At 42.8% G+C, this 22,199-nt stretch overlaps 1 protein-coding gene across 2 annotated transcripts in view; it reads left to right on the top strand.

The window, feature by feature from the left end:
* The first annotated feature begins 2,553 nt into the window (after positions 1–2,553).
* Positions 2,554–22,199, top strand: part of LOC310745934 (macrophage mannose receptor 1-like) — a 56,328-nt gene continuing 36,682 nt past the window's right edge. Inside the window, exons 1-9 of one of the 2 annotated variants that reach the window (XM_083579243.1) lie at positions 2,554–3,029; positions 4,795–5,199; positions 7,612–7,785; positions 11,039–11,197; positions 12,079–12,192; positions 14,516–14,659; positions 16,510–16,692; positions 18,764–18,921; positions 19,960–20,073. In XM_083579243.1, coding sequence (XP_083435369.1) covers positions 2,969–3,029; positions 4,795–5,199; positions 7,612–7,785; positions 11,039–11,197; positions 12,079–12,192; positions 14,516–14,659; positions 16,510–16,692; positions 18,764–18,921; positions 19,960–20,073 — 1,512 coding nt within the window. In that variant the 5' untranslated portion in view covers positions 2,554–2,968. The remainder of the gene's footprint in view (positions 3,030–4,794; positions 5,200–7,611; positions 7,786–11,038; positions 11,198–12,078; positions 12,193–14,515; positions 14,660–16,509; positions 16,693–18,763; positions 18,922–19,959; positions 20,074–22,199) is intronic. The other variant, XM_083579244.1, reaches the window with a different exon arrangement.

Consider the following 22,199-nt stretch of genomic DNA (forward strand, 5'->3'; position numbering starts at 1 on the left):
AGTGCCCTTGGTCGCTTTACAGCTGGGGGGGAGGCAGTGGGCCATCTTGTCCCCCCTCCACAGGGTGGCACCTGGGGTGAGCCGCCCCCCACCCCATCATATGCCCCTGGCAGGGCAGCCCTGCGCTTCTCCCACAGTTTAAAAAGCCATAAATTGCTTAATTAGCCAAGGGCTGCCTCTCCTTCCACAGTATTTCACCAGAAGAGGAAGTGAACATTGGAACAAATATATTGTCAGCATAGCAGCAAACATGAAACCAAATGTCGAAAGAAGGTAGTATGTGACGAAGCACTCAGTGCATCTTTCACAATGAAAGTGTAATGAGTTTAGTATCAATTCTTGGTTTTCTTTTGCATGGCAAAGGTATGTATTAACAGTTTCTGAAGGAACTCCCTGCAACGGCAGTGATGGAGCCAAATAACTTACGATTCTTTAACAATGAACCAGTATCACTGCCACAAAGTTTTAAGAAGACCAGGAAACCCATGAGCACAGTCACGTGCAGGCAAATACCATTCTCTCTCTTAAGCTGGGTTTTGCTGCCTCAGTCTGTGTCTGTCCTTCCATCTCAGCTTTCACTGTGAACTTCAAATAGGTACCAGAAAAATAATTGCTTAAAAAAGAACACCATAATTAGACAAAAATAAATAAATCTGAGCAACATTAAACTTGACCTGTTTCCAAGGACACAAGGCCTACAGAAAGGACACAACAGACATCATTCCTAACTTTTCTAAGGTAATATAACCTAGTTGCCAGTAATGGTGCCCACTCCCTGCTTCAGCTCTCCCACGGAGCATGTGTAACCTATTGGTATTTGGTTATTATAAAATAATAATTTCCTGGATGCCTAGATCCAGACGCTGGGCAAGCCCTCTCCAGTCAGTAAGCCCAGCAGAGATTTAAAATAATGAAACATGCAGCAAAGTAAAGCATGGGAATGTAGACTGTTAGACCTTTAAAATATCCCACTTTAACTCACTTACAAAGCTTCCCTTTGTTTCCTGTTAGCATAGAAAAAGCCACACAGTTTGGTAAGTTAAAAAAGATTTTTTTACTTACAAAGTTTCCAAAGATCAGATTCATGTAGTTTTCCATAGAAAACTAGAAAGAAAAACACAGGCAGAAAAACTTAGTTGCAAAATTTGATAACATGGTTTCTAAACACATGGTGTGGGCTCGGAGTGACAAGCCCAGGTGTCCTCCCTGGCCAGATTCACATAATGGAAGAGGGGCGAACAAAGAAACTTCACCTCCTTCATCCCAAGGTGAGGGGGTATGACCCAGTCAAGTCTAGCAAAAATAGCTTTCTCTATGGTTTTAACTCCCTCATGCTACGCATGCTGTTTATATGAGGCTGAATTTCCCACATATCCTTGTTTAAGTGATACGCAGCAGCAGGTTACATACCAATTATTCTTGTCCTTTGCCTGGTAAGTCGTGTGGGTGGGTTGTATATACTTTTGCTTTCATGCTCCCCAGAACCTGCAGTGATTATTGCTGGGACTGACTTCATCCACTAAATTCACCCTTCTGAAAATCAGCTCTGAAACTTTCAAGATTTCAGAAAAGACTAAAGCCTGCAGAGACTATAAATGGTGTGTGTGTGTGTGTGTGTGTGTGTGTGTGTGTGTGTTCCAGCTCTCTTAAGGGTTGGGGGCTTCGAATATCATCCAGTGCATTCTTAAAGAACTAGACAGTGGTAGAGCATATGGTACTGTTGCCTGGGGCAAGTGCATTGCTTCAAGGGCGCACACATGCTGCCCTGGTAGCCCTGTACAGCTGGGCTCTGACTGTCCTATCCCAGCCTCGGAAAGTGGTGCATGGGGTGCACTCTTGCATTGGAGCCTGGGAGTGGAGCTGTGGCCAGCTGCCGCAGTTGGGCTATCATGCAAGGAAGCTGCCTCTGCAGTTCCTTCACTTGTTGGAGCCAGGCGCCAAAGGCCCAACCCGGGCACAGCAACTCTGGCCTCAATGAGGGAGCCAATCCTGGGTGTGCCTGGTTGTGCCCCTAAAAAAACCACACACACACAACGCCTCTCTGCCCTCCCCACACTACACCACTGGACCTAGGTTATTACAAGAAGGAGCTACAGTGGTACCTCAGGTTACATACGCTTCAGGTTACAGACTCCGCTAATCCAGAAATAGTGTTTCAGGTTAAGAACTTTGCTTCAGGATAAGAACAGAAATCGGGCTCTGGCGGTGCGGCAGCAGCAGGAGGCCCCATTAGCTAAAGTGGTGCTTCAGGTTAAGAACAGTTTCAGGTTAAGAATGGACCTCCGGAACGAATTAAGTACTTAACCTGAGGTACCACTGTACATAGATGGCTCTTAGTCACAGACTGTATCTGCACATTCTTCAAGTATCTATAGGGTGCCAAGAAAAGGGCAGGAGTTTCAAACAAGAGTTTTCACTCTCCTGAAATCCCTCAGCAAACCTTGCAGAGTAAACTTTGTGGGCCAAGGATGCAGTTTGAGTCTTAACACACTCAGCCTCCATGCTGTCTGTGGTCCCACTATTAGGACACAGTTCCAGTCAGCTCTTTGTTCTGAGCAGCTCATCTCACTGACTTTAGCCACAGAGATTCCTTATCGGTTTGATCTGGGACTTAATCTTCAAGTCATGGCTTAGCAGTAGCATAGTTGTCAATGAGAATCTTTTAGTTACTTCCTTCCGTAGCACTGTGTACTGTTTGTTGGTTTGGTGAGTTGAACCAGCCTGTGTGATGGGAAATAAATCTAAATAACCCAAAGATTTTCAGCAGAAATAGTTTTCTTTCTCTGAAGGAAGCTGATTAAAAGTTTAGCAAAAAATCTGTGAGTGTGCTACAAGTGTTTCATAATGCCAAAGACAGAAGTGAAAATATCATTCTGCCTGACTCATTTATGAAGGAGTTCTTAAAAAGCAGCAAACTCTGATTTCTTTTATTTCCACGGGAGCGGTGTGGCAAGTTTGGTTGTGGCCAATGTCTTTCCTTTTGTTCCTAAATCTCTTGATCCTCATTCAACCAGCTTTTCAGGTATCAGGTAAGCTCTTCTTCACTTCCATCACCGTTGTTACCTCAGCAATAAGTTGAGGTGCATATTTCAGGTACTTTTATTTGGTTAAATTTAAATAATCTTCTGGAAGTTAAAGTTGTACAGCTTGGAAGTTAAATCCATGACATGTTAGATTGAATGATAACTAATTTAACATTTAAGTTGCTCACAACAAAGAAAACAGGTGTGGGTTACAATAAATTAACTGCTAACACAATTTTGAAAACATGTTTTTAAATTGTGTTCTATTGCTTCAAGAAATCCTTTGCTTTTTTCCTATACAGAAGTCAGTCATATCCCTGTTGCTTATTTTTGCACAATACAGAAAAAAAATGCTAAATCTAAGAAATTTTTAAACAATAACACGTTAACAATATTATTCATGAAAAATACTCAGCATCTTCATTAAATGACAGTGTTTGCTGATGATACATTGATAATGGTGCAAGATTCAATTGTTGTGCTTCAGTCTTTGAAGGAACACTTAGAAATCTTCCATCAAGATTTAATTGCAAATTAATCATGCAAAATAAAAAATACTACCAATTAATTTGATGGTGACACTTCAAAAGCGGCTGACAGAAATGTCAAAGATAAAGATAGCCCATGTGAGGTTTAAATACCTTGGGATAATCTTAACAGTTGATCTCAATTAAATCAAGGAAATTATGAAGCTTTGTTAAAAACAATAAACAAAGAACTATTAAAGTTGAAGCTCACAAGCCTTGGCTGGCTAGGTCATATCACGGCTATAAAAATGTCAAGACAGCTGGCCAGAGGTAGGTGAAACAGTATTTTGTGAGGGAGAATAAAAGGAGCCATTTCTGAGAAAGTTTAAGAGAAAGCAAAAGGGACAGTTGTTTCTGGTCTGTTTGTGTCCACTCTGAGGAAAGTATCTACAGCTAGAGAAAGGAGACTCTTAGCTTAGATTAGAAGACTGTGTGCAGTGCCTAGGGAGAGTATTCAGCCAGGAGTTAAATGGGAGGCTGAGTTTGATCCAGGAGACGTAGAAGTTGTGAGGTTACAGTTTACTTAGGTCTCATTCCAGTCAGGAGGGGAGAGCTCCTCTAGAAAGAGAAGACTCCCAAACCAGTTAAGAGGGGTGCGGTGATCCCTTGGGTCTGTTACTTGGAATACCTCAGGAGTGTGATTGTAAAAAGGTAGGGTAACTGACAAAAAGTACCACCTTGGTTAGGAACCAAAGAATTAAGCTGTGGAGGAAGCTGTGTATGTAACACCGAAGTAATTAAGTTTCAGGAACTGAAGTAACATAACTGGAAATAAGCAAAGCATTTACCAACTTGTCTAGAAACCTGTAACATCTAATGGAAGTATGATAACTGAACATAAGCAACTGAAGCTTAAAAGAAGCTGTGTGTTTACTACCTTGATTGGAGGCCTGTAATGGAATCCTTTAGATTTAGAGTAAATATTAAATAAGTTAACTGCTTCTTGAAAGTACATTATTTCCTGACACATCCTTTGTTTTATTAACTTTGTTCTATAAAATAAATCTTATCTGTTCAACTTCTGCCTGGGTCCCCAAGTATCAAAGTTTTCCCTCACACAAGAACACAAAGTTAACCTGTTGTTGTGATTATAGTGTGTGTCCATAGGTGGGAGCTACCGCAATTGGTGTACAGCAGTGGGATCCACCACATAATTGGTGCTAGAAGTGGGATCCACTACAAGAGCTATGTGCAACTTTCTCACAAAGTTCCTTCCTATTATTTTTCCTCTCTTAATTTTACAGAGAGTGACAGCTTTCTGATATATAATGAAAACCTCAAGCTTTGTATACAGTCTTGGAACACTCGTTCCATCATCCTGGACTACTGTGATATGAGTAATAAACGGCAAAATTTTAGGTGGGTTTCTGATGGCCATATTTTGAACATGGCAACAAAGTTATGCCTGGCAGTGCCTTCCAAGTCAGACCAGGCCCGGGTCACACTCTCCTCCTGTAATGAGACCATTGAACTTCAGAAATGGGAATGCACAAATGATACAAAGTTCCTTGGACTTGAACACCAAGATTTGTTTGTAACTCCTGAGGGTGGTCGAAAAGATCGTGTTATGCTGTCTAATAAAGCCACCAGCGAGAATACCTGGAAGATCTATGGAACTGAAGACAAATTGTGTTCTAAACACTATGAAGGTAAAGTTCAGATAATATGTTCTCTTTTTTAAAATGACCAGCTTGTGTATTTGCTTCAAGCATGATGAATCCCCTGCATCAGGGAGTGAAATAGGCACGATGGTAATCATGTAACTTCAAAATATATCAGTAGAAAAACCAAACTTGGACCACAGTAAAGGGGCAGCAGAGGCTGTTTAAAACAGTCTGCTTCTACAGTGACAGACTTGGGTAATGTGGCACTTCGTGTGAGGTCAAAATTTGGCACCCCCACCCAGCCCTTGTGCTGCCTTCTCAAAGACAGGTAAGGAGGCTCTTGGCTTTGGGAAGGAGGCATGAGGGCTTGGGCAGGGGCCTGTAGGCCTCCTATCACCTTCCCAAAGATGGGAAAGTGCTAACTAGGATTTGGTAAGGAGACAGAAGGACTCTAGGACCCTGTCAGGGCCTTGCGCCTCATTCCCAAAGCCCAGTATCTTGTTTCTGGGCTCTGAGACAGCACCCTCTCAGCTCAGCGCCCAGTGTTTGTGCCCTGCTCGCGCAGCCCTAAATCCACCTCTGGCTTCTGCCATGGTAAAGACAAATATGTCACCTGGCCTCTCCATCTCTCTGACTTTCTGTCCTCTATCTCCCTAACACACATCCACACACACACATTAGTCCCACGAAGGGACCCTTTTTGTAATGAGCACTCAGCACATTACTTCTTTTTTTTAACAAAGTAGTGATAATGTAATTCCAGCCAAATCCAAGTACTATGAAAACTCCCGTTACTTTCATGTCACAATAGAACTGGATGTTGTTGTTGTTGGAGATTCCAACACTTGAAAGACAAAATGCTGCTACCAGTCCAAGTCTCAGCTGTAGACCTGGTAGTTCAAGGGTGGGGGTCGGGATTAAATTCTATTCAGCTTGCATTTAAAGCTGAATTTATCACATTTGCACTTTTGAAAACTTTAGGAGAACTAAAACAGAGTTTCCCTTCAAAATTCACAGTTGCCTGAATTTTGCAATGTAGTTCTGCAACCAAGCATTGCTTACAATAAGGTATCTATTAGGGGGAAGTGTGCACAAAAAATAATCATATTTGCAAAAAAAGTATTTTGGGGGAAGTTGCTTGCAGAAATATACACATTAGTCAAATCTACATATAAAATGTGCTCCATATGAGATATTCACACTAAAATGCTGAATAAATCATGAGGATTTTTTAAAGTACAAATTCCTGCAGAAATGTGGAGAACTGAATTTACATTTGAAAAAAAAAGCAACTGAGAGAAACAAAATTGACAAATTCTTCCATCCCTAGTCAAGGTGTAAAAGCTAACTAGGGAAAATATCAAGGGGAAATATCAGGAGTGACAATGATGGCGTCTGCTGTCAGAAGCCAGCAGTAAAGGGGCAGAGAACATACTCCAGGGTTCAGTCTTATTAGCAAGGGGTGGAGTCCAGTAGTAAATGAGCAGGACATAAACAATTACATTGTTCAATTCAAGTGTGGATGTGTTCCTCGTATATACCCCCTGGTACAAATCAGTCCAAACTCCAGCTATATCACAAGAACAGGGCAAAAGCTAAAAATGTTGAACTCTAGCAGCTGAGAGAAACTGCAGAGCAAACATTAAGGCTTATGTGCAAACCATATATTCAAAGCACATCTCCGCAAGGAATCCTGCAAACTGTGGTTTGTTAAGGGTGCTGGGAACGTGTGATTTCCCTTTCTCTCACTGAAGATGCTGCACTGAAACATTCGCCACTTCCAGGTGCTGCTTCACTCCTGTCACAAAACACACATGTGCCTTCTGCCATAGCAAAATGTTCAAGTGAAGTTTTTCAGTTGCAAATGAAACTGAAAATCCATTCTAGGATAGAACTATCACTGAACAGTATGTGTTCCATTTCCCTTTAGCTCTGTTTGCCTTAGAAGGCAATGCTTTCACCGCCTTTGTGTTGTAACAAGGGCTCAGGTCAACCCAAACTGGATGGGCTGTTTATTTGGCCACCCAACTCTGGAATAGGCATTCCATTATGGGCACTAGTGTTTGAGTGTGCATACCATGCAGCCTACTTCAGAAGGACTTGGAAAGATAGCAAGATGCCTTGTCAGAAGGCAGAATGTTGGTTCGTCTACCTCTTATTGTCAGCACTGACTGGTAGTGGTTTCAACCAGGTGTCTTTTCCAACCCTCCCTGGACACACCAAGGACTGCTTATTTACTTCAATTAAAGGGAAGTTTTCGTATATGCATTGATGCAATAGAATGGATGTTCAAAACCTGAGGGATGTGAACACTGCTAAAAAAGTGTATGTGTGCATCTGCGTATATATATGGAGCTCTATATTGAGAGTTTTGTATTCATTTCTTCTGCTTTAGCTAATTCTTATAACTGTTTGAAAGCAGTCCGGCATAACACAGTCTGTTCAATTTGCGTTTAGCTCTGTATACTATAGAAGGCAATGCCTTGGGAGCCCCATGTAGGTTTCCATTCAAGTTTCGGAACAAATGGTATGCTCAATGCATAAGAGATGATGATAATCATGGACAACTTTGGTGTGGAACAACTGAAGATGTGGACAGAGACTCTTTAACTGGATATTGTCCAATAAAAGGTAAACAATTTCATCTCTCTGTGGTAGCTTATCTTAAAGTTTTAAGTGTCTATACACTTATTGCATTTATAAATTTAAAATTTATTGTTGTAAATTGTTTTAAATGTTTGTTTTCCTTCTGGGATTGTACCCCCAAGTATGTTTTATAAGCTGGTCTCCGACCATAATAATTATTTAGCAGGTAAACAATTTAAAAAGTTTTGTTTAAACCTTTACTTTGCCATCATATATTTGATGCTTAGAGGAATGGTTCACCTACAAAGAGAAAAGAGAAGCTGTCTCTGTTGCCTCTGTTGTACAGATTGTGCAATTTAAGAAGAAAATGGAGGGTGGGGACCTCTCCCCTGTGAGTCAGAACAAAATGAATTGTCAGTAATGTCAGGCTACCCTACAGGATCAGGCCTGCCATTTTTCATTTGAAAGCGATGGTTATAAGTATGCAGCTCAGTTCAGGCCAGAATCAAAGTCTAGACCAGAGGTGGGAAGCTGTCAGGAACTAATCAGATGAAGAGGAGTGGGGGAGACCTCCGCCCCAGCAGGCTTCCAGGCAGGAGGCAGATGAAGATAGTATGGACCCAGGGTCATGATGGTTTGAGGCAGGACACACCCCAGAAGAGGAAGCAAAGAGCTGGGAAATAATGGAGGGTGGGGAACAGGAGCAAGCTAGCAGGTACCCTAATCCTGAACAGAGAGAGGAGTCAGGTGTGATAGAAACAGTACAGCATGCAAATGACATCATGGCACTTGAAAGCCTGGTAGAGCTCCCTTCTTATCCTAGAACAAGACACTCCCTTCGTGTCTCAGAGCAGAAAGCCAAGCAGAGACAGAAAGATTCCCATGCCAGCCAGGAGGAGTCTGGGATGTAGGAAATCAGCACCAAGGGAGAGGGGTGGGCACACTGGGCAACAGCTCAAGCTTAAGGGAGTACATTCCACAGCCTCCATGTATTCTGTTTGATACTAATAAAAGGACCGAAAAGCCACTGTCTCTGCATATATGGATTTACTCAGCAGTTATCTCCATGAGCTGTGTGCCGGCTCCCTCGTGACAGGAGCTGCTGGATGCAGGATGAAGACAGATTTCATCTGGTCCCCTCCCAACATTCAGTGGGGAGCAGCTGAGGGGGGAAGGGGTTTGGTATGGTGTAAAGCAGAGCTTTCCAAACTTCTAATGTTGGTGACACACTTTTTAGACATGCATCATTTCATGGCACAGTAATTTAGTTTAGTAACCAGAAGTTAAACTACTGTATTTACTCAAATGGAATATGCATCTTTTTTGGCCAAATTATGTTGCAAAAAATAGGGTGTGCATTAGATTTAATGGTGCATTTACATTCTCCAGCAAATACTTTTTTGGTTTCAAGGTTTTGAAAATTGAGACGTGCATTAGATTTGGTGGCGCATTAGATTTGTGTAAATGCAGTAAGCCATTTCCAGCCCCTGGAGCATTTACATGATACGTCTACTGACACACTAATGTGTTGTGACATACAGTTTGGAAAGCTCTGGTGTAAAGTGTGTAACTGCACATCTTTCCCCTGCTGCAAGAACAAAGCAGAGGGCAAAATGTATTGGCAGACTTCTGTTCCTTTTAATATTGCATTATGGATTTTTTCACTCATATACTGACAATTTTCAGGATGCAGTTGCATATAGAAGTTTATCTCTTTGCATAGCTCTGAAGTGGGACTTGCAGTTTACCAGCGCATTTACTTTATTTGCATTGTTTTTCTGGGATGACTGCAAGGGTTTTGACACATGGGTCAAAGGGGTCAGATTTGGGGAAGAAGGGAGGCCAGACTCCTAGCTTTAATTTTGAGAAGAAGTAAGTCAAATGGGCAGATGTGGATAAAGGGACTGTGGATATTGTCCAGTAAAGTTAAACCCATTCATTCAAATAAAATTCATTTACAGTGGTACCTCGGGTTAAGTACTTAATTCGTTCCGGAGGTCTGTTCTTAACCTGAAACTGTTCTTAACCTGAAGCACCACAAGCCCGAAGTGTATGTAACCTGAAGCGTATGTAACCAGAGGTACCACTGTATTTATAATCTGCACTTTTATATATATCTAAAAAAAAATTCAATGGATGGTATAAGATAGGAGGCTTTCAGTTTTTCATCATAAATGAGCTGTTTAGAGGGATGCTTCTCCTACAAAGAGAAAAGGGAAGCAGTCATTATTTTCTCTGTTTTATAGATTGTGTAACTTAAGCAGAAAATGTGGGGTGACAGGACTTTCCCTTGTGGATCAGAACAAAATGGATATCAATAATGTCAGGGCCTCCTACAGTATGAAGCCTGTACTTCTTCATTAGAAAGTGAGAGGGATAAGCATGTAGTTCACTTCAAAATCAAAGTCTACAGCCGAAGTAGGGTGCTAAATCCAGGGTGCAGCTAGATTTCATCTGGTCCCCTGGTCCCCTACCAACCACCAGCTGTTCAGTGGGGAGTAGCTGAGAGGGAATGGGGTTCAGATATTGTACAAAGCATGCAGGTTCTTTCCTTGTGGTAAGAAGCCCAAAGCAGAGAAGGAATTTGAATGAGTGGAGCTCCTAAAATTAAATATATTCCTCCTTATTTGGGGAACGTGTGTAATGGTATGTTAAAGGTGAATGTTTGTGCTTGGCTCTGGCTCTCATTTTGGAGTCTGTCCAGTGATGATTTGTGTTTTTATGGAGTGGGGTGTGACAAAAAAAAGTGAGGTGAGGGGAGCTCTGGGGTCAAAGGTGAATTTAGGGAAGCTCTACAGGTTCAGTCACACTGGGTGCACACCCTCAGGAGCTCTGCCAGGGATGCCACATGATTATTTAGAATGGATCATGAAAGGAGGAGGTGAGGTAGAATTTTGGCATTGCCTAGGGTGCCATTGAAATTTGAGACCCCAAGGAACACCACTGCTGGGGTAGTACAGGCCACACATTATTTATTATTGTTTTTATTTATTAAATTTGTATGCTGTGATGGCCTGATTGCAGACACAGTTCCAGGACCTGGGGGCAGGTATCCATGTTTCTCCCTTGCAGATATCGACACTGAATGCATGAATATGGGGCTTGAGAAGCCCTCTGATTATGGAGTGAGGTCCAGTGATGCTGCCCAAGTATCACATAAGCTTCTATGTTTCTCCATAATGTTTGAGGTATTCTTTTGATAAGTGGAATGTTAAGTCATCAAATGTATCTCACTTGTAGATTTAGCTTCACCATTGGTAATTTTATAATTTGATGTTAATGTTAACAATGCTTACAGATGATGAATTTTTCTGGACCAGAAACCATTGGACAGGGGATCTGTATCAGATCAATTCCTACTCAGCTTTAACATGGTACCAAGCAAGCAAAAGTTGCCAGCAACAGAATGCAGAATTATTGAGCATCACCGATTTACAAGAACAAGCATACCTGACAGGTAGGACATAACAAGGCATACCTGAAGAAGCAATTGGTGTCCTGTGATAATCTACTAATTAGTCAATACCATCTCAACTATAGACAGCAACTTCATAAACATTATATAAGAAGTAACCTCACCCCAGAGGAGTTTCGAACAATCCCCACACAGGTTATCCGTTATCTCAGGTTACCAAAGGATCTGGTAGTTCTTCTGTGTCTTTAACAACTGTATGAGGAACTGCGTATAGGATTGTGTTGGTTGAAGATGATGAAGCATTGTACCTGCATACTGGACAAAATGTTCCATCTAATTTCTGCCCTAGAAGCATAAAAATGAGTATGGTCATACCTTGGTTCTTGAACGGAATGTGTTCCAGGAGTCTATTCGAGTTTGAGAACCAAGGCACAGCTTCCAATTGGCTGCAGGAGCTTCCTGCAGCCACTCAGAAGCCACTGAAGCCATGCTGGAAGTTCGGCTTCCAAAAATCGTTCAAAAACTGGAACATTCACTTCCGGTTTTCGATCGTTTGGGACAGGAATGTTCGAGTTGCAAGGTGTTTGGCTTCCAAAGTTCCACTGTATTTCTTTCATTTTCTCATTGGCCCCTGCCTCCAGCTTCCTAACTATAAACCTCATGCTACATAATATCTGCTTACCTGGGGCTCCGGAGGAGGGTGTTTGCCACACAGTGTGACTGCAGCTGGGCCCAGGAGGCCTCCATGTTCCTGCCCAGCCAGGGGAGGAGATGGTACCCCCCCACCTCCGGCCGTTCTGTGGCCTAATTCAACCCAATACCAGTATCCTGTGTCCACTCTGTCAGCCCTCCCTACAGCAGCTGCAGACATCATGTGCCTGTGGCAGTGATTCAGTATGACTGATATTCTTTTCCTTGAATAGGATTAATAAATGATAAGAAAAATGACTACTGGATTGGATTGAACTCTTTCGATGTTGAGAGTGGGTGGCAGTGGATTGGCAATCGTCCTTTCAGATATTTAAACTGGGCTCCAGGTGAGTAAACATTGGCATGCCAACAAAGACTCTCCTCCTGCAAGAGAGGGGAGTGGTTGTGGTCGGGAGCCGGACTCCGCCTCAAGCAGGGGGCGATAGCCCCCTGCCTCCCACTCACCTGGCTGGTGCCCACGCCCACGGGCAGGCACCCAACCAGGTGCCTGCGAGGGGGCGTGTTTAGCAGCCTAAATTGCTGTGGCACCAGCCTTCTGGCCTCACTTTTCGTCGTCCCGTCGCGAGTCACCCACCCTCCACTCCCTTAGAGCTCAGGGTCTCAGTTTTCTTTTGGCCTTGCTATGGACCTTAGGTTGGTTGCTCTGGTTGTCCGGGGGGGGGGGGGCTGGTAGGAATTTTTCCATTTGGCATTAGGCTTTTTGGTTTTTTCGCCTACCTCATAGCAATCGTCACAACTTTCGTGGTATTGGTGGGCAGGTTAGGCATTGGAATAATGTGTTGTGGTGTGTCGAAGGGCTAGGTGTGGCCATCGCCTGTGCCTTCAATTTTGGGTATTCCGTTAAAGGAATCTGGCGGTCGTGTATTCTGTCCGATGCCTGCGTGGCGGGCGGCCATGGCATGACCCTCGGTGACATCAGGGGAGAGCTTATAGTTGGATTAGCATCAACAGGCTCCACCTACTGGTGAATAAACCCCCCTGTTTTAGACTCACCCCTCTCTGAGGGGGGTGGAGTCAGCTGACGTAATCCAATGCCTAAGCCAATACCTTTTCACTTGCTGTAATCAATAAAGTTGTGGCCTTTTCTTGCCCATTAACCTTATATCACGTGTCCTCGTGTTTTCATTCCAATACGCGGGGATCGGGTACTCGAACCACAACTAAATAAATACTGAAAGCCATCTCCATTTAGTATTCAGTCACATATGGTATTATTATTATTATTATTATTATTATTATTATTATTATTATTATTAAAACATTGTATTCTGCCCTATACCTTCAGGTCTCAGAGTGGCTCACAGGATAAAATCACAATATAAAAACACAGAATATATAATCAAAATAAATAGGGTAAATGCTTCAAGGGATTTACTGGCGCCTATAAGATCCAGAATGGATACTACCCAAAGGAATTCTCTGGTTCTCACCAATGCCCTGAAGTTTAGTTATCCATTGTCTCATGGAGGGTATTCTCATTCCGCCCCTGCCCCCCCCCCCCCAGTGTTGACAAATGTTCATTCTGGCAGCAGTCAGCAATGTTGCATTAACTACCTCTCCCCTCTTGGTACAATAACTTTAACATATTCAAATAACAATATTAGAGGCTCCAAAACTTAGCCAATTATTACTTCTTCCCATAACTTTCTGATTTTAGGACATATCCAAAAAATGTTACACATCCCAGCATTTTCTGCTTTAGGGCTCCAATAGGCATCATTCAATGTACTATATATCCAATTAAGACATAATAGTGTCTTAGGTACCAGCAGAAGAAGAAACACACATTTAAACACATACAGAGTTATTTTCCATTTCAATGTCAACCAAGCAATTATACTTAACAACATATTTGGGAGAAGAAAAGGCTAAGGAGTAAGCCCGACACAAATCTGGAGTCCCTAAGACAGTGGGATGGCACCCAGGGGCAGAGGAAGTGGGGGGCAGGGGGGCAGGGGGGCAGTTTACCCTGGGTGTCACCACTGAGGGGGGTGACAAAATGCTAGGCGGCACTCATGGCGGGGCCTGCAGCGCACTCTCCTGGGAGTGACACGGTGGCTTGGGCGCCCACAGGCTCTGCGCTGCCCCAAATGGTCCGCCCGCTACCTCCCCCTCAGCTGTTGGTCGGCTGAGTTGGAGGAGGCAGGCAGACTTCTCGGAGGCCCCACGGAGCATCCTGCTCCAGCTCGCCCTGCCCCACAAGCAGCTGATCAGCTTGCTGCATCACTGATGGCATCTTATACACCTGCTTCCAGCAACTCCTGCAGCCAAAGTAGTGTCAAACGTATTTCTCTGCTTCCTTTTGAACCACACCAGTAAGGCCAAGAGTGGGGTCTTGTCATCTGGGTAGCCCAGGACTTCCATACACACTGTCCAGGCTTGCACCACAAGGAGGTCATTTTGGTGCTGTTACGGCAGGTATTTGAGTTCATCCCCAGAGGCGCACTTTATTGTCTCTCAAGACAGATGTCAACAATAACAACACAAGCCTTACCCATTCAATAAAAGGGCTGTATATACATGCTTTAATAAATCAGTAAAGTGTATTGGTATTTAAAATCTTGTAAGCAACATCTTGAAATAAATAATTAATTACATTGCTATGTTAGGACAAAGCAAAAAAATAGTTTTTCTCACTCTTTCTTAAAGGTAGCCCATCTCCAGAAACAGAAAACATCTGTGGATCAATGCAGTCTGAAAATGGCAAATGGCAGAATAAAAAGTGTCAAGATAACATTGGGTACATTTGCAAGAGAGAAAATTCTTCATTAGATACTTCTGTTATTTCTTCAGGTAGGATGCTGCTCTGGGAATGAAGTTTACCTTTATATTGTTGTACCATAAGTTATGGAGTGTGCCAGTGTCCAATATTTCTTAAAGCTTTTCTCTAGTAATGGAGGTTTTGCTATTTGTAGCAGTGTATGCAATGTGAAGCATTTTAGTGGACTCAGAAGCTGGAGGATATTTTATCAGTAGCCAAGAATAAGTTATCTATCGGTAAAGATGTAAGGCGTGGTCTAAAAAGGCATATGTTACAGGAACCTGGACCACATATGGCAGTGCCTGAGTAGATTTCCATGGGATGGATATAATCTAGAATTCAATTGTGAAAAAAGATGGGAATTATAGAAAAGAAAGAAATATATTGGAACTCCTGTACAAAGCTCAAACAGTCTTCCCCCTACGCCTAACTTTGCGATTATTACATTTTTGTGTAAACCTTTGTGATCCTTATGAATGTGGTATATAATTATTATCAGTCAAGTCATTGAAAAGCTGTGAGTTGTGTGCAAAAAACCGTGATGGTGGTGTGGGCGATTCCTCCGCACAGGGCACTGAGCCAAGGGGGAACAAAATAAATAAATAAGTAAATAAGGAATGAATGAATGTGAAAATAAGAAATATTGGGGAATGCCAATTTTTGTCCTCGCTCAGGGTGCCATATTCCCAAAGCCTGCCTCTGAGGAAACTATCTGCTAGGACTGCTGAGAATATATGATTGCAAGTTTATGCCATGCTATAAAAGTTTATATGTTCTATGACATTTCCTTGTGCTCCTGCTTGCTCAAGATCTTGTGCAAGTGGAAGGATGTCTTCAGATTTAATTTCACAATTTCCTGCAGTAAAGGGTGGACTCCTCAGATGGCCTGCCACTTCCACTCACTACACTCGACTGAGCTGTGCAAATTCATAAAACATGCCTCACAGGGGGAGGGTAAACCCACTTCCCAGTCCCACCTCAGATCTTGTAGACTTGGCTCACCACCATTTTGTTACCTCAACTGGGTTTTGAAGTGGTTGCAGAAGGAGGGAGGGTCTTACCAGAAGCCTCTTCCTCAGAAGCTTTGACCACTTGTGGTGGTGCACCCTCTGCGGGTGCAGCTATTTTCAACACTGAGCAGGACTTTGAAGTACAGCTAATGATAGTGCTTTCTCGTGACCTGGTGCAAACCTAGGACCTGTTCAACAACTTTCCTGGGATGAGGGAGCCCCATGTTGCCAGGGTTAAGTCTGGTAGACCCCAGTAAAGGGGCTATGTGAAGTCCCCTTCTGCATCATACATGACGTTTGTCTCAGTCCCAAATTCTGTCATTGGATTAATTGACAATGCATAATTTCTAAGGACTGTGTGTATATGTGTGAGAGAGAGCAGGTTGCGTAGCAGTTAAGGCACTGGGTAGGATCCATAGTAATTAATCAAAAGGGGTGCTGTTCTTTGGGTTTGCCTTCCAGGAAATTGGGGTACCCTGTTAAAGGTATCCTAAGAGAGGTGCTCATAAGCCCAGATGGGGGTTGAGGACCATAGCACTCCCCTAGGTGGCGATTCTGATGGGTTGCTCCTATTTGGCGTAAGTCATAGGGCATTCCTATCTCAGAATTGACCCCATCGCCAGCAGTCAGCAGACCAGCTGACTGAACAGAGAATCACCCAATGCCTGAGCCAAATTCATTTACATCTGCAATCAATAAAGTTGTGGCCTGTTTTGATCCAAGGACATAGCCCTGGTTGCTGGGGTTTTTTAAAAAAATCATGTATGCAAGGCACCAGGCAGTGAGCTCAGTGTACCTGAGCTTGCAGTTGTTGTTTTTTTAAGGAAATCCATCCAGTCATGCTATCTTAAATATGATTTTTCTCTTTTTAGGCCGGTCAAAGCCTATTAAATGTTCAGATGGCTGGGCTCCATATGAAGGCCACTGTTACCGCCTTTACAGACACCTCAAGACGTGGCTGCAGGCACTATCATCCTGTCGAAAGGAAGGTGGAGACTTAATAAGTATACACAACATTGAAGAACACAGCTTCATCATTTCTCAGCTAGGCTACCGTAAGCATATCCAGAAAGTTCTGTTCTCCTGGTATCCAAGATATATGTGAGATAAAGGGGAAGAGAGTTTTTGAAGATTCAGGACAGATAGAAGAAAGGACTTCTTCAGGCCACTCAGAGTTAATTATGGAACTCGCTCCCAAAGGAGGCAGTGATGGCCACCAACGTGGATGATTTTAAAAGAGGATTAAACAAATTTGTGGGAAAGAGGGCTACTGATGGCTACGAGCCATGATGGCTATTCTCTGCCTCCACAGTTGGAGGTAGCAATGCTTCTGAATACCAGTTGCTGGAAGCCACAGGAGGGGAGAGTTTGCTCTTGTGCTCAAATCCTGCTTGCTGGTTTCCCAGAGGCATCTTGTTGGCCACTGTGAAAACAGGATGCTGGACTAGATGGACCAGCAGGCTCTTCTTATGTTTTGTTGTTGCCACATGCTGGAATGGAAAGTTATTGGGACCCCTTCCCTGATTAAAAATATTTTGGAGGGATTGTCTGTTGTTGTTGTTGTTGTGATGATGATGATGATGATGATGAATATGGGACACAAAAATGTCAAATGTGAGATATGGCACTGACTATTACAGCCTTCCTCAGCCTGGTTCCATCCTGATGTTTTGAACTACAAACCCTATACATTTCAGCATAACCAATGGGCAGGGATGATGGGAGTCGTATTCTAAAACATTGGAGGGTACCAGGTTAGTGAAGATGCTACTGCATCTGTAATACTGCATTATGTGACTGACACTCCAAAATAAACTTTTTGGCTTGCCCGGGGGGGGGGGGAGAATTTAGGCCTGGGCTCTCCGTCTAGCTTTTGGGGCTCTCCGTAGGCGACACGCACTGGATGTGTTCAACATCCACCACAAGAGCTTTTGCTTTGCTGGTAATGGCTCTTGCTTGCCTAGATGGAGAAGACAGTATGGCTGCAAGGGTCACTCACCTAAAATTCAGGGTGGGTGGCAGTTGCAGTCCTAGCACATCTCCCCAGGAGCAGAAAAGATCATTTTGCCCTCACAGCTGGCCATTGGAATACTCCTCAGCCAGCTGCGCAGGATGATGGGATTGTCTGTCAAAATTCTAAATATTCTGGGCCAATCAAGACCCTGGAGGGGTGGTTGGAGCAGCAGACCCGAGTGCTAGTCTTCACTCTGGTCCACCTCTGGAAAATTAAAAGCCTGCTGAGCATTGGACTGTCAGTGCAGTCAGCAGAAGAAAATAGCCTTCCCACCAACCCTATATACTGTTCCTTGGGCACCTCGTTTTGAAGACTTTGCTGTGGTTCAAAATGGTCGCTGTATTAGGGACTGGGAAGGAATTTACCTGCAAAAAAATTTGGCCTGTTTGGGGTTTCTGTCTTCCTAATAGTAATCATCACATCTTTCAGCAGATAAGGTATTGGGTGGAATCTTTAGTCTGTCTTTGTGTGCAGGCTGACATGGTGGACCACCCCGACCACAAGCAGGTGCGATATCTCAGGGTATCCTGGAAAAGTGGTCAGAATCAAAGTTCTGTCCTGAAGCCAAGTGGGGAGCAGCTGGGCTTCCAATTGCAGCCCAGGGCAGGCCACCTTAGTTGACCCACATCTTGAGGTGGCCCTTAACCTCAGGCATGACCCTGCCCTAACTTCAGCCTTCTCCTAGCCAATACACAGCCAGTGCCTAAGCCTACCTACATCTGTAATCAATAAAGTTCTGGCTAATTTTTAATCCCCCAAAGTTGTTGTGGCATCTTTGTTCCTCCTGCCATCACTTGCCGCTACCTTCCACAGGGGGGCTCACTGCACATGGGTGTGCAAAAACCCATAAGTTATGTGTGACTGAAATGTAGCATTGCACCACCCACTCGTGTTTTTGGCCCAACCCACAACTGGCAATGCTCCTCGAAAGATATTCTGGATCTCTGGCTGAAAATGGTTCCCCTCCACTGAGGGGACATTAACGTGTCCAATTGGGTGCTAATTCCCCATTTGTACCCCACAGAGCTGTGTAGCACAGGATCCTGTTCCACGCCCGAGTTATTTGTAACTAAAGTCAGGGAGTAAATAATGTGATGAATTTGTGTTCTTAGAGCCGGAGGATAGTCTATGGATAGGACTGAATGACCGGAAGACTCAGATGTATTTTGAATGGAGTGATGGATCTACAGTGAGACTCACCAAGTGGCAGAAAGGAAAACCCACACACATAAATGATGTGCAAAACGACTGCGTATTCATGAATGGGGAGGTAAAAATAAGGAATGCTAATAGAGATGTATTTCCCTTGGATTCGTCTTTGTGTGAAAGACCAAACAAATATGCCGACAGCTAATCTGACACTCCCACAGCTGTACTAGTGCACACCAAACTTTCCTACACTGTCCTTGTACTGTCCAGGTAAGCAGCATAATTGGTGTAAGCTGGGTGACTCCACAAGACCCTCCCCACCATGCCAGCTGCTCTTGTTGAAAGCTAATTGTATACATTGCAATTCTAGGAGAACTAGGGGTGTAAGGAGACAGTGATTTGCATCCCATCCATTGTTAGTCATAATTAGCATTGTTTCCATACCACTACATGAAAAATGATCTTCTTGAGAATCTCGCCTTCTTTCTTTTTCTTTTTTAAAGAGGAAGCTTCTAGCAGACATGATTGTGCCATCACTCTGGTGGTTATGCTTCTGGGCATCACTAAGAGTACCTTCCCATAATTAGAAAAATTAAAATAAATTACACAATTAGTAAAAATAAATCAAAGAATACATTTTGCAAAGTAAAATAATATGCATGATCTGCAAACAAACCTAAACAACGCATTTTTAAAGACAAGATAATAGAAATCTGAATTTTATATTTGAAACGTCTACAAAGGTGGGAATTAGGCCACCTCACTTTGAGTTCTCCAATTGGGATAGAAATGTATTTTCAAATGCTACCAATTTTTTGCAGGCTGAAACCTGACTTTGTTTATTGTTAACAGGCTTGAAATAAATCTCTCTCTAATCCTTTTTTCTTGGTATTATTGGTTTAGGCCGGGGGTAGAGTGCCATTTTAGCTCGTTATCTGCACCACCACTCACAGTCTCACAACTTATTCTTTTTTCTCAGTATAGAAATGCATTATTGAAGAGGCTGTAGAATTCAGAGCAGTGCATATGTAATGGGCGTTTTGTACAGCTGTCCCCCTTGTGCAACAATAGAAAACTTTGCATCAAGAAAACGAGAAAGTGTAAAGATAGTTTACCCTCCTTCATTGAGATACGCATTTCTTCCCCTTTCCATCTACAGAATGGATACTGGGCAGATAATTTTTGTGAAGAGGAACTTGGTTACATCTGTAAAAGAGCACCTTTGGCAATTATTTCTGAAGAACCTGAAACTGCTGATCCAAATTGCCAAAAAGTAAGTATAAAGTCAACCACGTCGTAGTTTAAAAAGTGAAGTAAGCATATATGCCATCCATTTCTATTCTTAATATTCTATTCTATAAGAGTCTATAAGGATTTGTTGCCCAGTGATGCAGAGGCACCTCTAGCCTTGAGATGAGCTGTACAGTTTCTCTCTCCCACATACACACCAATTGCTTGCCCTTCTTCAATCGCATTCTCCCATCTTCAGCAACTACAACACCATTAGCTTTCCTCACTTCTTTTATTTTTTACTGCTAGCAATGGGAAGATCTAGACTGTTGTCCTAGAGGGTTTCCTGTTACTTAAATTTCTCTTTCTTTTATTTGTTTATTTATTGAGAATAACAATTTATTAGCTGCACTGCTAGTACTTAAGGTAGCAAACAATGATAAATAAAGCAAAATAAAGTAAACTCGGGAGTCCGGCACCACTGCTAAAAATGTATAAAACCAAGGCCAAAGAGAATAAATGTGTTTTGCACACCCTCTGGAAGGCAAATAAATAAAAGCAAATGCAGATCTCAGGGAGGAATTTGCAGTGCCTTGGGGCAACTTTTTCAAAGGCCCTGCTCCTCATGAGGGCAGTTCCAGCAGTTACGCATTATACCATCCTCCCACTGTCCATAACAGGAAGAGACATTCTTATAAATCTGTGCTGGTCTCCAAGGTATCAAATGCTAAGCTTAATCAAATTTACTTGGAACCAAGGAAGCTTCACATCTGGATTATAGCCAGTAACCACACTTCAAATCGAGCCCTCATGTGCTTATGGAACTGTGTGTGTTCTTTGGGGTTGTCATAGAATCATAGAATTGTACAGTTGGAAGGGACCCAAAGGGTCATCTAGCCAACTCCCTGTAATGCAGGAATCTCAACTAAAGCATCCATGACAGATGGCCATCCAGCCTCTGCTTAAAAACCTTCAATGAAGGATAGTCCACCATCTCTCAAGGGAGCCCACTGTCTAACAGCTCTTACTGTCAGACATTTTTCCTGATCTCCATTCTTGTAATCAGAATACAAGTCTTGCCCTCCAGAGCAGGAGAAAACAAGCTTGCCCATCTTCCATGTGACAGCCCTTTAGATATTTGAGGATGGCTATCGTATCTCCTCTTTCCCTGGCTAAAAATACCCAGCTCCCTCAACCATTCCTCATAAGGCTTGATTTCCAGACCCTTGATCATCTTGGTCACCCTCCTCTGCACACATTCCAGCTGGCCAATATGCTTCTCAAATTGTGGTGCCCAGAATTGGACACAGGATTCCAGGTGTGGTCTGACCAAGGCAGAATAGAGCAGTGCTGTAAATTCCTTTTATCTGGACACAATACCTCTGTTGATGCAACCTAGAATAGCATTAGCTTATTTCTTTTCTTTTCTTTCTTTCTCTTTCTTTCTTTCTTTCTTTCTTTCTTTCTTTCTTTCTTTTTGCTGTATCACATTGTTGACTCATGTTAAGCTTGTAGTCTACTAAGACCCCTAGATGCTTTTCACATGTACTACTGACAATCCAGGTGTCCCCTGTCTTATATTGGTGCAGCTGGTTCTTTCTGCCTAAGTGCAGAACCTTACATTTGTCCCTAGTGAATTCCACACAAAACGTTTTGCGATTCAGATAGCGCCCTGCGTGCATTTGAAGATCCTCTATTTAATACATGGAGCATTTCCTGAGTCAGAGAAAAGTATTGGACAAGGGAAGCTTATGCATATGCCTTGGAGCCTCTATGTGTACATTCAAGGCTCTTTATCAGTCTTTCATTGTTAAGGTATTTAAATGTAAAGTTTCTACTTTATCCCTTAGTTATATATCAGGATTGTTCTGTTTTCACTTTTTGGTTTCACACTACTGCAATTTCCAAAAGGGCAAAAAATAATAAAGATTGTCATATTGGCTGGGGTAGCAAATTACTGGCAACAATGCTGAAGGTCTCTGATTCATTGACCTATCCAATAAAAAAGAAGCACTGCGAGTTCGTGCACTGTTAGGGGTGATGACATCATTGTCCCTGGCAACATATAGGAGAACTCTGTATAAGTTCTATGATGTCTAGTGGTGGATGTGATTCTCATCTCAGTAAATGTTCAGCAGCACCATTAAAATAAACGCAATGTCTCCATCC

The sequence above is a fragment of the Podarcis filfolensis genome (genome assembly GCF_964270895.1).
Source record: "Podarcis filfolensis genome assembly, chromosome: 12".
NCBI lineage: Eukaryota > Metazoa > Chordata > Lepidosauria > Squamata > Lacertidae > Podarcis > Podarcis filfolensis.